A 16,677-nucleotide genomic window follows, 5' to 3' on the forward strand; every position below is an offset into this window, starting at 1 on the left:
ACAGAACCTTGGGGAAATCAGTGACAGCAGCTGTGAGTTTTATTTTAGTTTTATTTTATTTGTGAATCTCTTGGTAATGTGCACAAATTTGCATTTCACATTGAAAACACTTGCAGTGCTACTGGTTATCATTGCATTACAAATGAAAATGTTTGTTTTTTTGTTGGGAGACACATTTTATCATAGTATAACAACTGGTGCTTATATAAAACTAACAGCTATTAAAACAGTTTGCCAGGGTGAGGACTACTAACTGGGGGTTTCCATGTGTTTGGTCGGCTCATGTCATAAATGATGAAATCATTTTTATTGCAAGGACAAGAGTTGAATGGTTGTAGCCTCTGGGGTTGGATGCTGACAAACAGTAAAAGACGGCACACCTGGAGAATGAAAGGTGAATGACGGAAGAATGACTCACACGGACCAAGCTATGCTCATTGCAAAGACGATGAACTTGCATGTTGCATGTTAAAGGAAATAATCAAATTGTATTGGAGTGGAAAGTTGCCGCTTTGGTCACAATTTGAAGGGAAGTTGAAGTTTTAAAGCTGGTGGCTTATTGTTTGGCTGCTTCAGGGGAGGCACAGAATAAAAAAAACAAGCAAGTAGTTCACTGGGAAAAAAAAGTTCTTACTATCCAGTTTAGCAGAGTCAGATATAAATTACACAACCTCTCCATCTCTGTCTGAAGAAAGTAAAATGCAAAATAGTTCACTTGAAAGCAAATCCTCTTGAATGCAAATGTTGGTAAACCCCAAACCCATGAGAACCTGTTTACTTTCACTTTGAACCAATTTAATTTTTTTCTCTGCAAGTAGGAAGCATATAATTAAAGGAACTTTTCACTTTCCTGCACACCCTCACCTGACAGGTGTGTCCTGCTCATACAGACTTCTAACACCCTGCAGAGCTCATTTCTTTAATACCAAACAGCTACTTTTAGCTGGTTACAAACAAGGTAAACATCTTGACGTACAATCTGATGGCTCTTATGTTTGAATAAATAAAGACCAGTTGACTTGACAACAGTCCCAAACTAGTTAATGAGCAGCCCAGCTTATCAGTCTTTATTTAAACTGTGTGTGTGTGTGGAAGATATGAGTTCTGTGGTGGAACCACGGTGGGGGGACTGGGCGGTCACTTCCGGCTCTTTCTCCTCTCCCACCTTCCTGACCCTGGCTTGGTTTGACCCATGATCCATACGGTGTTTGAACCACATGCCAATACCGGAAATTGCCGACCTTCAAAATAAAAATAAAAAAGTAGTTCACATTAATTTCAACGAGAGTGAGAAGGTCTCCTTGCTGCCCAAGGTTAAATATATATTACATTCAATTAAAAATATGGCTTTAAAAATTATAAACGAATCAGTGCTGTTATGAGGTAATAACTGCGAAAGAAATGTTTTGACGACTTAAAATCAGCTTTCCGTATTCTTTCAGTCAGAGCTCTTATTTTGAAAGTCTTGAAAAGGAAGACGTCATTAACTTGACGCTGGGAGACGCGCAGCAGGTCCTGAAACACCTTCGAGCAGCGCTGCGCTGTCCGACCTGCAGCGGTGGGGTGACGGAACCGACCGCGTCCGAGGACTTACTTTGGTACCGGCTTTCAGGAGGACCTCTATAAAATAACACAGGGACAGCAAACAAATTAAATAATATAATATATATACGCTTTAAAAGAGAATTAGCGAAACTCCCCAACAGGTTTGTTCGCTTGAAGCTTGTTTACTCGGTGCTGAATGAGTGGGTCAGCTGCTGCGAACTTTGGACCCCCTGTCGGAACTTTGTTCTGGCCGCTCCAGCCGCGGACTTCTCGGACAGTAATGCTACCTGAGCGGGTTTGGGCATGTTGCCAGTAAGTGATTTGTTTGCGCATTTCTGCAACAGAAGAGAAGAGCCCCGGTTTTGCTGAGGGTTGAAAGTTGCGGGGCACGTTTGAGTCGCGCTTGTTTCGGGAGACGTGCGCGTGCCAGGTCGTGGCGATTAGGCTCGGGTGCGAATGAAATGAGGCGCGCTCCCGCGGGAAACTCCTGATAACAGAGGGAAGAGGAGGGTCGCTGAAATGCATCCGTGAAGGCGTGATGGAGCTCCTCCAGCAGGTTCAACTCCGCCGCAAAGAGTAAAAGCCTGGAAGCGGGGCGTATGCTGCGTAAACTTGGAAGACAAGCGTCACCGGGTTGGACCTAACCACAAAGAACTCCCCCAACACACACACACACACACACCTGGAAACCCATCATGATGGCCTCCACCTCACGAGACATCTGGATGCTTTGGAGACGGACCCTGTTCGCGCTGTGGCTGTTCGCGGTGTGGGCACGCGGAGCGGAACACGAGAGCGGCTTTAACGCCGAGGTAAAGTCACACTCTGGCACCTCCATTCAAACCCCTCACTTTAAAGCAGCGGTTCCCAAAGTTCGGGTCCGGACACTACTTGGGGTCATGAAACACCAAATGTGGGGTCTTGAAAAGACTTAAAAAAATAAAAACGTTACTAAAATCAATATTTAGCCTCAACTTTTACAAAGACATAACAATAATGTTCCTAAAGGCTCTTAATAGCAAGATTAGAATATTTCAGCTAAATAGCCCAGCTGACAAATCTTTGAAGCTTTTATTTTGTGGATCCAAAGCAAAAAAATAAAAGTTCTGGAACCCCAACTATTGCTTCCTGATGTATAAAAAATATTACAGGTAAGCTAAATAAACATTGACATACAGAATTATTATTTAGCTTTTTAATAACTCAGTTTGACTACTGTTGTTTATATCTCCTGCAACAATAATGGCAAAAACAGTATTATCTACAATCATGAACCCCCACTTGTCATGTCTCACAAAGGTGTCCTGACCCCATCTTTGTGAACCACAAGGAATCGGCTTAAATCACTAACCTTCACTGTATTTGCACTGTTCTCGAAAAAAGAAACAACAACAACAAAAAGAAAAAACAATCACCTCAAGGTGCAATGCACAGAAAACAGCATATGCAACAGCAGGAACGCTCAAGATCAGATTCAGAAGAGTTACTGTTGCAACACAACACTGTTAGTTTATGTGTTACTCTTCTGGTAAGCACTTTAACTATCTCTTATCTTAGACATGGGCTTTCTTTAAAGCTGTAAAGGGGAAGTGATGTAAAACTGTCAAAGGTAACAGCCCGGTAAAAGTCATCCACCAAGCTTTGTAACTTAATTGGATGTTGTGTAAATTACAGTAACTTGAGGCATCTTTTCGTTCTATTTAAAGTTTGTTGACTGGGAAGGTTTACACACAGCAGTGTCAAATAAGCATGGTAAGAGTTTCTTGTCGCTACATTTTCCTATTACAGGATTGCATCTCTTTTCATGGCTTTTAATGAAAGTCCATTTTAGTTAAGGTACTGATCTGTTGGAAGCCGGCTGTCTGGATGACAGCCCCACTACGCCCTCCACAACCTACACAGCCCTTTTAGAACGGGACTGGATCACGGTAAATTTGGAAGGAATCATCAGTCAGTGTGAAGGAGCCTAACAGTTTTAGCCTATATCTCCAACCATGTATTTACTCTTAGACAGTGTCTTCTAAATCTGAGCCACCTACGGGTTTATTTGGATGTTTTTGTTAGATGGTAAAGCATCATGCTGGGACTTGAACTGGCACCTACTGCATTGTTGGACCAACAGTTATCCATCCCACTTGTTTGTTTTGAGACACACAAAACCAACAGATAATAGCTGACAGCATACCTAAAAGAAGGTGATTAGTGGTGGAGATTGTGCTTGCTGTTTCACAGACGGACTGACGGACGTAGAGACATCCAGGTCATTAGAGATGAGTGTGCATGACACACTCAGTGACCCGGGGATCAGGCTGTCAGTCGAGGTTACAACATATTCTGTTTGGCTGTCAACACAGCGGTGTGTGTTAATGGGTTTTCCTGAGACAGGAGACAAAGGCTTTCGCAGTGTGTGGACAGATGGGAAATTTCCAAATACTTGTGACTAAATGTTCAACTGTGTGTGTCAGCTGAGGTGATAACAAGTTGTCTGCTTTAACCCTCCCATGCCTTTTGGGTCAAATTGACCCAAAGTTACAAGGGCTTCTCTACCTCTCTCTCTATCTCTCTCTCTCTTTTGAGAGCTTTAGGAGGGTTAAGCCAGGCTGTCCATGTACTATTCAGAATGCTTTATAATATGGGCATAATATAAGTAAAATGTTCCTTTGAACATCTTAAATAAAGTTCACTTCTGTGTTTTTTTTTCTTTCTTTCTATTATCATCAATAACAGTTGAGGATTCTGTAGTTGGAGCTGTGTGTTGTGGGTCTTTGGTTAAATTTTGATAACATAGTTTGAAAGCTCTGAAAACATTCAGAAGGAGTTATATGACAGATCAGTCGGCTTTGCGCTGCACACGTTCAAAGAAGTGCACGTCATAGAAGACAACAGCAAAAGTTAAGTAGCCTCTACTTTAGCAAAACACATGCAGTTGTAATAGTTCGGTGTTCAGATTGTTTGGCCAGTCAACGTATGTGCATAAGGAACAATCACATTCCCTTGCATCGCTCACGAGTCCCTAATGAACCAAGAAAGTCCCTACTCTGAAGCAGGAGCTAAAAAAAGACATAAATGTAGTTATAAGGACCATGGATGGCAACAGTACTGCCTGTTCAAAAAGAAAATAAAAAGGTGAACTCATAAGGACTGTGAGCTGGTCTCCTGTGATCCAAAAAGCAGCTAAAGACCCTTAAATGTGATCTTGTTTCCACTGAGGACAGATACATCCACTACCTGGTTAAAGTACTCTGTCGTTTCTGGTATTTATTGCCCCTTGCTCCTGTTGGCAGCGACGGGAACATGACAACGAGATCAAATATGCTAATTTTGTCAGGTTTTTTTATTGATGCACTAGAGGTTTGTTGCCTGCATTGGCATCTTTTGCTTCTCTTTGTCATGTAGCCAAACATTACAACTTTCCCCATTCAAGCAGCACCTAAACATCATTAAATAAGTGTTGAATATTTGACAGAGCTGCAGTGAAACAATGGCTACACCTGTAACGTTGTCACAGGCCTCTCCCTGATCTTCGGCTTGTTGTTTTCTCCTTACTCCTAATGGTAAAAGAGTTAAATAAAACAAACTTTAAACATTTTAGGCTAACAAAAAGCTGTTTGTGGCAGTGGTAGATTAGAGAACAATTAGTTTCAGTCGTGATAAAAAAAAGATGCTGAAGCTTATGTTCAATATTTCTCATCCAGTAGGAGAAATTAGTTTTTTCTGGAACAATTAGAACATCATTTAAAATTAAACTAACAGGTAAAGAAACAGAAAAGTGGTCCACTGTGTTACAGCTACAACAAAAACTCACTATACACTGTATTCACAAAGTGAAATATGTGGTCTGGAGATCTTGTCGTTCCTTAGTACACTTTCTGGTCTGAAATCTCAACTCCTACTCTGTCTGGACAAAAAGGATGACGTGGGAGTTTTAAAGAATGGAGGGAACAGAGAAGGACTATTTGAGCGTGTCTGACCAGAATCTCAGATCTCTCCGTTAAAGAAGGGAAAAGTCAGAGAAAATAGCAGGAAGAGATGCAATAACCTAATCGGTGAAAGGATGTAGCGCTAAAAAAAAAAAAAAAAATGACGGGGGACGGTAGTAGTCAACGTCAGCTGTGCAGCATGTGACGACTGAATGTGACAGCTGTTCTCTAACCAGAGTGCTCATGGCGTACATGGGCGCGCTGGGCCTGGGAGTCCGGAGTATCTGAGGAAACACAATAGACCCCTTTGTCTGAAAAGGGAAGAGCTGTGAGAGGAATGGGACGAGATAGCACGGAGATAGAAACACGGAAGTGATAAATGAGGCTGACTGGATAGAGTGAAAGTGCAAAGTCTGTAACAAAAGCAGAATAGATGTAGTGAAGAATGGGGCAATTAGTGACTTAATGCTGCACAGGACAACTTGGTCAGTCTGTGTTCTCTTTGTATCCATGTAATCTGCAACACGGCCTCTCCTCACATTCCAGCCACACCCCCACTACTGTAATATGGTTGGCTGTCACCATGTCTCCAAAGGCTCATATTGCTGCAGCAATGGGATTAGGCAGGGGAATGGGAACCTTTGCTCACCATGTATTAAAAGAGACATAGTATGACCTCTTCTGGGTGTGTCTTATTCCAGACCCGGCATACAGCTTTGAGCTACCCCTAAAAGTGTTTAGTATAGTACAAGAAAGCTTATCGTAGCTGAGCGTTCATAGTGTTAACAATCCCTTACTGGCAGCTCTGTTTCAAATTATGTACATTTCCCTTGTCTCCCGTTCAATCATTGATAGCTGTACCCATGATCACCTGATTATATTGTAAAATGAAAGAACAGATGCAGAAGATGCAGGTGATACATCATTGTGGCTAATTAGCTTAGTAGGATATGAGAAGCACTTAAAAATGTATGCAAATTTCCATCCTAAGCTGGTGCTGTGACATAATGATACTCTGCAAATCTAAACTACTTACTGAAAAAGATCATTTCACACCTACCTAGCCAACCTCAAACAAAGTGACATGGTTGTGTTCTATCAAGGCTTCTGAGTCAGCAGTGACTTCAGACACTCAAAACTGATCCTTTCATACACAGTAAAGTAAGGTTATATAGAATATTTTAGTGCTTTCGTTTGACTTATACTGCTATTGCCCTATAGAGTCGCTGTTTCAGAGCCTTTGTAGTAATGAATTCATACAGTGGGTCATAAAATACCCCTCATTTGTTTAATAAGTGTTGCTACCTGCAGGCTGCAATCACAAATAAAATGTTCCTTTTCTTTCTTTTGCGATATCATGATCATTATCACAAATTTCCCTGACACATTGGAAGAGTTGAGGCCATATCATTCATTCCTACTTGTCCAAAAACCACAAACAACAATACAAGTAGCCTTTTGTGAAGTTGGAGGATTTTAACTTTCAGAAGTTTCAGGATCAGTTTGTTAATGGTTTATAAATGATGTGTCTAATTATTCATTTTAATACAATCGTTTTTGCATTCACAATTGGCAGCATTTCTGATCACCGAGACTTCGTCCCATGAACTTGGGGTAAATCTTTAAATTGGACAAATGAATTTGTTTTCTTCCTCTGTCTGCCTCTCGTTCTTTTTCACAACTCCATTTACTGATCCGTCATCTCAGCGGGACTTTCATAGCTGAGACATGGCAGCAGACCAAGCCTCGAAATAAAAGCTCTGTTAGTGTCTTGGCTGACTTTGTGGTGGACACACACACACACACACACACACATACGCACATTAATGCACACAGTCCCACACTGGCAAGTTTTACAACTCCTTGTATATTGCTGGCTCTGGTTTTGGCAGGTAAGCTCAAGGACTCTTTGAAAGACCATTTAATAGACGAGGCCCAGCGTGCACGCACACACACACTCAAGTCCTCGTGTTGTTTTGTATTCAGCCCAACTGATGACGGAAGGTGAGCGGCCCAGCTGAAGTGCTTTACTATTTCAGATGGTGGGGAGGGGGGGTCATATTCTTCCATACATCTTTCTAACAGCCCTGCAACTCTCTCCTTGTACCTGACAGCAGCTTGTTGTAGATACTGGCAGGAACGGGGCAGACAAGATTGTAGATGAAACATCAGATGCTGAGCTGTGCACAGATGCGCACGCACATCATGAATACTCAAAAGTCTGAAGATACGAAGAGCCATAGCTCTTCCATGAAGTATTATTACTGCAGCAAGACAGTTATGTAAAGAAGTGGATAAATTAATCAGATTGAATGGTTTTCTTTAAATTTCTTTCCCTGGATTGAGATACCAAGTTGTGTCAACTTCCTGTCGTAAATACAAGTAGAAACACTGTCAGCAATCTTCATAACTAAAGCAATTTGGTTTTATTTGGTCTTGAATGACATAGTTTTGCTCTATAGTAAATGCAGCTATGCAGCTTGTAAGTTTAGAATGGGGTCCCTTAAGAAAAAATTTAGTTTTTCAAAATTACATATGAGAATGAGCAAAAATGTAGGAGAAGGTGTGCTTTAATTCTAACGCCAACTCAAATCAACCACAGCTGTTAAAATGTGCTACCAAAACCTCTTTGAGATGGCAAAAAAGATCTACTGGCCATATCAGCAGACAAATAAGGTGGTTCACTAAACACTGAGCAAAAAAAAAAGAAAATTCAAAAACACAAACTTAAAGTTCAATACAGCACACTAGTTTTGGAGAGGATTTCATTAAAATCCATTAAATTGTTATAGACCAGAATTAGTTACATGAAACTCCAGTTTCATACTAATATGTTGTGATAATGTGTAATATGTTGGGTGGTCATTTAGGAAAACAGACCTCAGCATTAACTTTGAAAACAAACACCAGTTTAACAAATAAGGAACACAAAAAAACCTTGTTCTTCCAAAATATTTCCAAGGTTGCAGTTAGCAGGAAGCATGAGTTAGGGTGTAGGTAAAAAAAACCTGCTGAACTACTGTGAACAGACACAAGGTTTAAACTAAATGTAAAATCTAATTTTAGGGGTTTTATTAATTTAACAGCTGCTGTTGAGTTTGTGCATCACATTTTGCAGACATTGCTTCTGATATTAATGTTATCAATTATTTATGGCTGTATCCAAAAGGCAAAGCTACAAACAGTGGAGCTTTTATTTAACAAAAATAAAAAAAAGTGTTGTCACAAAGTCAAACCTTTGTAGCTCCCTTGCCTCTGTAACCTACAGCATACACTTGTCCTTTTTTCTGCTCCGTCCTGAAACAGATGGTCTTTGAAAATACTTCTTTTTTTTTTCTATTTCCTTCTTGACCACCTATTCTTCCTGTCTTGGCTGTGTCTCTGTGTGTTTGTGAAACACAGGGAGAGGGATTAGAGATGTGTTTCAGTATGTCTATGCAGGTTTTTGTCAATGGTGTGTCAGCATGTTTTAGGCTTCCTTATCTTGAGCCAGAGGTGGGTCAGGGTCACTTCCAGTTCAGCCCTCACTAGATGTCTTCCTGCTCTAGCACGCGCACACACACACACACACACTCCCCACAAAGAGCTAGAACAGCAGAAAGAAACAAAGAACAGTTTAAGATGCACTAAGGGTCTTGTGACAGGAAGAAATGATCCTGAGATCTCTTTTTACAGCTCTTGTAACACAAAACATCCACACTACTTTGGATATACTTACACAAAATAAGGTTTTGGTGAGAAAACCTGGTATTATTAAAAACCCTTGGAGTGCAGATTTTTGAAAAGTCTGTCTGTCATGTATCTGTGAAGACAGGAGATCGAGAGCATTTCAGAAACAAAGACGTATTTTTGCACATGCCCACTACCACTAAGTGCCCTAACATCTCAAACAACAATGGAGCTGTTTTTACCATTTGTTCCGTGTCTGTCTTTGTACATTTTGATCCTGTTTGCTAAAACGGTTCGTAACTGTAAGCTCTATCGAAGAAAAAAAAGCTACAATTTGTTTTGGAAAATCTTTAGTCAAACTAAGCCTGCTCTTTTTTCTGTATTTCTGTATTTATTTGATGTGAACATTCTCACAATGAATGACTTGGATAGTTTAGCATTTTTGTAAGAATGTGTAAATGGAGAAAAAAATATAAACAAAAACAAACAACATCAGATAAAAAATGTGGCTCTTGTTTTAGCTTCAGCACGACTAAGCATTTTGTACAGTACTTTGTTTTCCATTGAATCTGCACCAGTGACAAACATGGCCACCGGAGACATGTGCTGTTCATGCATCCTGTTGTTATGAGGGTCATAAAACTTGACTTCCTCAAGGGAATTTCTTTGACTTTCACTTAAATTTCCCTTTAGACTCAAGAAAGAGTGATTTTGGTATTCAAAGGTTAAGGTCACAGATAGCTCACATACATCCTATTCTAGATCCCATCTGACGTAAACATCCACCTGAACTTCAGGAAGAAAGGTCAGAAATCTTGTTAGGTGGTTGACTCACAGCGTGCTTTGGTGTTTTCAGTCTGTCATGTCCCTGCCGTGTTTACTACCTGCTCTGTACTGCATGAGCGGAGGTTTGAGAAATGAGCAAGCTCAAGGCAAGGGTCTAACAGTCGGCCTGCTTCTACATGCAGCTGTGAAAGTCATCCCTGAGAAAGTTCAGACATTCACAGCTGGCATGGACCTTGGGCAGGGAGATGGCCTCAAGAGTTGAACAAAATATACTGAAAAAAGAAAAGAAAACTTCATTTGTGATTGATCGGGGAAAGCAAAGCAGCCACAATGGCCTGAAGCAGTATTGAAAGAGCGTGACACGCTGCTCCCCGCTGACATTCTCAAATGACTTTTTAAAAAAAATCACTGCTCAAAACCCCAAACGTCAAGATTAGCGCAAATGTTACAAATAACCACACTCTCAAAAGTAAAACAGAGAAGATGAAATGGTGTGAAATGGTGAGTGATATATCAGAAGCAGTCGATGTATCACTGGTTCTGTGTGAGATGTAATAAAAGTCTTATATCACAAACATCTAGTATAAAATTTTACTCAGGATTTCAGCCGTCACTGTACACTTCAGAAACAATTTGCTTGTAAAAGGGCCAGTGAGGCATGCAGGATGAAGCTAAATATTCTGACTACATGGGACCATCACACCAACAGGGTTTGTATCGAGTCTGTCCCACTTTTGCAGCTATAACAGCTTCCATTCTTGTTGGAAGGCTTTCCACATAATTTTAGAGATTGGATTTGAGTGAGTTTTGGCTGTCAATATGAATGCTATTCTGTTTTTACTAAAATAAAAGTGAAAAACCACTGTTTTTCCCTTTTCCCAAATAACTTCAGTGGTCAGTGACGGTCAGCTGCTGTCTTAATTGGTTACAGAGAACAGAATAATAATTAAAACCTGTCAGGTTCAGCTCAGTTATTGCCAGTGGTTGATCGATCAGGCATTTGGTCAAGATAATCAATCAGAGTTGTAGTGTAAGGACTGGTCTAATGACAAGTGAAGCACACGTGCAGGCTCTTCTGTGATGGTAATGGACTCAGGTTGGTGCCGATGTTGCTGGGTTTGATGGATATTTTTTAATTTGATAGCCGGTAAATGCATTGGTATTATTAGTTCCCCTCAGCAGTACACCTTTGGCCTTGGGCTTTTTCATTGACTGAGTCATATTAAATTTCTATGGAGACATGGCATTGATGAAGACCAAGTAAACTGAAAAAGAAAAAAAAAAATTAAATGGGTTTTCTTGGGACTCTTGGGATGTTTTGACTGTCAAATAAATCAAATGAATGCTTCATAGGGGTGGGTCCACCTTCACTCAACAGTTTGGTGGGCAGCAAACACGTGATTAGAGCATCTATTATACGTCCTTTTTAGTAAGAGAGACTGGAAGTGTGTGCTTTCATTGCTTGAAAGGAGAGTGAAGGCAAATACAGACCTTTATTAAGCTTTCTTTTGTGTCATGAAAAAAGGCGTGTGAACTTCAGAATTGCACACAAATATCAAGCACTCTGTCTTTTTTTTCCTTTTTTTGCTTCCACTGGGTGTGTCTCCATATGCAGGAGTATCTAGTATCCCAGAGTACGCAATACGTTAGGGCTCTTCTATGAGAGTGTGTGTAAGTGCATGCGCCTGCCGTATTGGGTTTCGACATGACAGGTGGAATAGCCTTTGCGTCATCTGGGATTGGGTCAAATGTCACGGTTTCTCTCTCCAGTCTGTCACCAACTCCAGCCCCCCACAAGCCCGCCCGCTCCCATATTCCCACAGCAGAGCCAAAGGGCATTAGGCCTCTCCTCTCCACATACTTTCTATTATAATCAAAAAAATAAAAATGAAACGGAAGCTCATTCAGATGTGAAAGTGTTCTCAGAAAGCCTGCTTCTGAACAAACCGTTGTCATGACATTATGTAACAGAGGCTGACGCTGAGAATCACTCAGTGGTAATCAACACAGACTAACCACATGCTCTTAAAGCACCTCTTACCTGTTTCCTTAGTCTTTATGTTTCTGTGTTTTGTGTGTGCGTTTGTAGTCATGGCTGAGGATGTACGGTTACTTGCCCCAAGCAAACCGGCAGATGTCGACCATGCGATCAGCTCAGATCCTGTCCAACGCCATCAGTGACATGCAGCGGTTCTACAGTCTGGAGGTCACTGGTCAGATGGATGCTCAGACCATCAGGTCAGCAGAAGAATAATTAATAGAGTATTTTATCTTCCCTTCCCTGCTTTCTTAGTAACATTGCTAATAAAAAAAACACACATTGTCCCAGGTTTTATTGTCTTAAGAACAGTTCAAGCAGCATGAAGTTAAATTAAACTACAGGTAACACTCAGACTTCAAAAAGAAACTTTGAAGGGGTTGTAACCCCACACTCCCCATCCATCTTCTCTCTTGGGGCTCCGTCCTTCAAACACACATCACTATGCGGCTCCTGATTTCTTTCAGCGCCATGAAGAGACCTCGCTGCGGCGTGCCTGACAAGTTTGGAGGGCAGATCAAAACCAACGTGAGGAGGAAGCGCTACGCACTCACCGGACATAAATGGAACAAAAGCCATCTCACTTACAGGTAACAAAAAGAGAAAATGAAATGTGCAACTCAAAGGCAACAAAAAGTGCTTTACTTTCTTGTTGATGGCTACTTTAAAACAATCTTTCTGTCACTAAAGCTTGACGTAAATCAGCTTTAATGTTGTCTCTTTTCTGAAACAACACAATCTGAAAATGTTGAGCTAAGCCTCAACTTACTATATTTTTTTTAGTCACCTTCCTCTAACCTATACCTCAAACAGCATAAAAATAAACACCCCATGTGTTACTTCAGACTGTCATAGGTTTTTGGCCTTTGCAGTAATTTTTTCTCTCTTTCACCTCATTTTGTTCTTACAGCATTCAGAACTACACTCCTAAAATTGGAGAGTACAACTCGTATGAGGCTATCCGGCGGGCCTTTAAAGTCTGGGAGAGCGTCACCCCACTGACCTTTGATGAAATCCCCTACCAGGAAATCAAATATGGACGCCGCAAGGAGCCCGACATCATGATCTTTTTTGCCTCAGGTTTTCATGGAGACAGCTCTCCTTTTGATGGGGAGGGGGGCTTCCTAGCTCACGCCTACTTCCCTGGCCCTGGAATGGGTGGGGACACGCATTTTGACTCTGAAGAACCGTGGACCATAGGGAACCACAATGTACAAGGTAAACAATATCAGTATTGTATGCTTTAAGGACTTTTAGGGTCAAACCAAACAAAGACAAAGAGTTAAAGCACAGGTGCTCTTTGTTCAGTACTGTATTTAAATGATATAATGCAGTTATTTATGAAACTGTTAGGTGAAAATGAAGGATTTGAGGGGTTTTCTGTGAGCAAGACGAGTCTCTATAATAGATTCGAAGCAGCTGCCCATGTGTCTTTGAGCTCCATTGAACTGTAGTTGACACAGTACAGTTAGCCCCATCATTTGCTGTGATGCCTACCACTGAAAAAGGTGAAAGCAGACACTTAGTGGGCATCCCAGTTTGTATCCCATCCGCTTCTCTTTTCAGTTCTCTTGTGTATTAATTCATTAACCTGTATGCTGCACCAGGAACACACACACATACACTGAGGCTCTTTCTGATCTTTTGGGGGAATTAAAATCGTTGCCTAAACCTTACCTCATCTGTCTTTGCTTTTGTGCTTAGCTCCCGCAAATCTTTACTCAGATGTTGAGCATTAAACTAATCCTGTGCAGAAGTTAAGAGTTTGTCAGGCTTGTTTTTGTGTGTACCCATTAACTCACTTGATCAGAGGACCTTTTTCATGACAGTGAGCTTTCCTGTCCTGTTATCGACATTTGCATTGCAGACACAGACAGCAAACGATTGCGTGCTTGTGTGTGTGTGTGTATGTGTGTGTGTGTGTGAGATGTGTTTCAGAGCAGATCACAGGGATGATGGAATGCCACAGTAAGTGGGAGAATGTTCCACTCAGGGAGAGCCGGAGATTGGTGCTCTTGTTGCGCTACGCTACTTACACGGCTTAAAAGCAAAGTTCAACCAAATTACAAACGGCTCTTGAGACTGACTGAGTCTCCTTTTAATTATGAGATGTTTGCAGCCTTCCAGTGCTGATATTGATGAAACGTAGCCTCTTAACGTTTGTAAAATTCGAGCGTTGTCTGTTTTGGCTGAGAGGACTCGTGGAAATCTCTGTGACAGTTTTGCTGTGCGGTCATGTGTATATTTTATTAATTTTTGCAGCAGTAATTACAACAATTTACCCGAATTTGGTTGATTGTTATTGTTAAAAAGAAAATACAAAAAGGACTTGTTTTACGTTCCAGACTTATATTAGTGTTTGGTCATTAATCTTTCATTTCTACCAAAAAATAACTTTAGAAAACACAAACAAAATGTGCATCAGTATGTGCGACTTGTTCATCATTATTATGCTATGAGTTTTGGTTGAGGTGAAGTGCATTGTAAAAAATACTGTGAAAACAATGGAATTTGGCAAAATAAGTTGGGAAAACTCAGCCCTGTTTGGAGCTCTATATCGCAGACATGCTTCACAGCAGAAACATCATTCTAAGTTTAAACAAGTCATGGAAAGTTGGAATAACATGACTGAACTGAGATTTTGATAATATATACAGTTTTCACACAATCCCAGCTTAAGTGTTAGGATTGTGATAATAGTCTTATTAACTTTTGAGCTGTCTAAATTTATCAAAGTCTCTGCAAACAAACTGTTCTTACTCCCACAAACTTTGCACTTCTTATTCAGTTTTTAGATGTAATCATTATTTAATATTAATAACCTTTATTTAACCAGGCAAATCCCATTGAGATCACAGATCTGGGGTTGAAGGTAGCCTAAGAGTCAGTTTCCCCCCAGTGTTTCTCACTGCTGTAGGACTTCTGGTTTTCTTTTAAATCCCTCAAAGTGCAGAGAACATATCCAAAGTAAAACTGACTTCCACTGTATGTGAGCTCAGACTTAGAGCATCAAATTCAAGATTTGTTTGAAATTTGTACACACAGTATATGCAGTAGTCTGTAAGAGCAAAATAGTATTTGCATTTGTGTTTGTTAACTAAAGGTTTAAAAACATTACAGCTCAACCTTCTGGTTGAAGTGTTTTGGTATTTGCTGATGAGAAAAGTAAAACAGAAAAAGTTTGATCTTTTTAGGACTTAGATGCTTCATTTTATAACCACCTCAGTTTCTGGGAAAAAGAAGCAGGCAAATCACTGGAATAAACACAGCAGTCTTGGAAAGTGTATTTTGGTTGTCAAGGTGGCGCTCTGTTTGTTTTGTTGTTGGTTTTTTTTTTCTTTGGGAGTCCCTTTCAGTGATGAATAAGGTGTAAAACGTGACAAACAAGAGAAGAAACCTTCAGGGATTTCAAAACAGAGAGTACAGACAAAATGCAACGGAGAGTCAGAGAAACCAACAGCTGCATTGGCTGAACTTCTAACTGCACAAAGTCTTTTGAGATTTACTTTTGCTTTTTTTTTTCTGTCCAGCTGAATGGTTGTCAGAGTTACCCTACAAAGGCCTCTTTATCTCCTCACTCGCTCTTTATTCATCTTCAGCTCTATCTTTTTTCTGCTGTTTTCTCTCCTTGAGTGTTAGCTGCAACTCAGCATGCCATGAGGACATTCATGTGACTCTGGAAGTAAAAAAAACTCTGTGTGTGTGTGTGTGTGGGAACACATCTTTTTGTGTTTCAAAGAAAAACTAAGGAGATGTGTGTCGAAAGGCATGCAGAGCATTTCCATCTCCAGTGCATCCACATCAGTGACATCAGCAAGTTTTCGTTTCCTTAATGCATGATGTCACTGGCAAAAATGTGACCAATCAGTGTAGCTTATTATGGGGCAGACAGAATGGGTCTAGAGTTCAGAGTTCATCCAGGCCACGGCCCTGTATGAGCAACAACAAAGCCTTACTGACAGGGGAAAATACCCAGCTGTGGGCTGGCTTCACGGAAGATATGAACGTACAGGAGTATGTTAGAAAAGGTAATCCTGCAGTTTTAATTTTGTATAAAAGCAAAAAATATGGCTTTTTAATTTCATTTTGTGCTGATATGTAGTGGATTTATTGGTTACAATCGTGCTATTATTGAGCCAATAAGACACTGCTGCCACGGGAAACAGGGCTTTGATGGATTACAAGTGGCAGGAATGTATGCAGATTCATATCAGCTCTCATTAGCATGCCTGTGTGTGATTGATGTCACACTGTGGGGTTTTTGTTGAAATCATACAGAAGATACAACAAAGACACCCATTTTTATTCACTAATGTGTGTGTCACAATGAAATACTTCATTATGGTGTCTAAGAACATTCTGCAGTAAATGTGTAAGATGTGTTATAAAATGCGGAAAGTGTCATGTATTTTCTATCAAACGTCCCCATGCTAGGGGTTAAGGTGATCTACTAACCCGTTTTCTGTTCTTCCAGGTAATGACCTCTTCTTGGTGGCGATCCACGAGCTGGGACACGCCCTGGGTTTGGAGCACTCCAGCAACCCCCTGGCCATCATGGCCCCCTTCTACCAGTGGATGGAGACTGAGAACTTCCAGCTGCCTGACGATGACCGACAAGGCATACAACAAATCTATGGTACTAAAGATACTCAGTTTGTTTGTGTTGTTGTCTTTGGTCATCCTTAAAATGTGACTGAATCGGAATGTCTTTAAACAATT

At 40.7% G+C, this 16,677-nt stretch overlaps 1 protein-coding gene across 1 annotated transcript in view; it reads left to right on the forward strand.

Annotated features, from left to right (window-relative positions):
- The first annotated feature begins 1,506 nt into the window (after positions 1 to 1,506).
- The window catches only part of mmp15b (matrix metallopeptidase 15b), a 28,357-nt gene continuing 13,186 nt past the window's right edge, over positions 1,507 to 16,677 (forward strand). Inside the window, exons 1-5 of the mRNA XM_017419640.3 lie at positions 1,507 to 2,357; positions 12,010 to 12,158; positions 12,426 to 12,548; positions 12,869 to 13,176; positions 16,433 to 16,594. Of these exons, the coding sequence (XP_017275129.1) occupies positions 2,241 to 2,357; positions 12,010 to 12,158; positions 12,426 to 12,548; positions 12,869 to 13,176; positions 16,433 to 16,594 (859 nt within the window). The 5' untranslated portion in view covers positions 1,507 to 2,240. The remainder of the gene's footprint in view (positions 2,358 to 12,009; positions 12,159 to 12,425; positions 12,549 to 12,868; positions 13,177 to 16,432; positions 16,595 to 16,677) is intronic.

Source organism: Kryptolebias marmoratus, linkage group LG15 (genome assembly GCF_001649575.2).
Source record: "Kryptolebias marmoratus isolate JLee-2015 linkage group LG15, ASM164957v2, whole genome shotgun sequence".
In the NCBI taxonomy this organism is placed as follows: domain Eukaryota; kingdom Metazoa; phylum Chordata; class Actinopteri; order Cyprinodontiformes; family Rivulidae; genus Kryptolebias; species Kryptolebias marmoratus.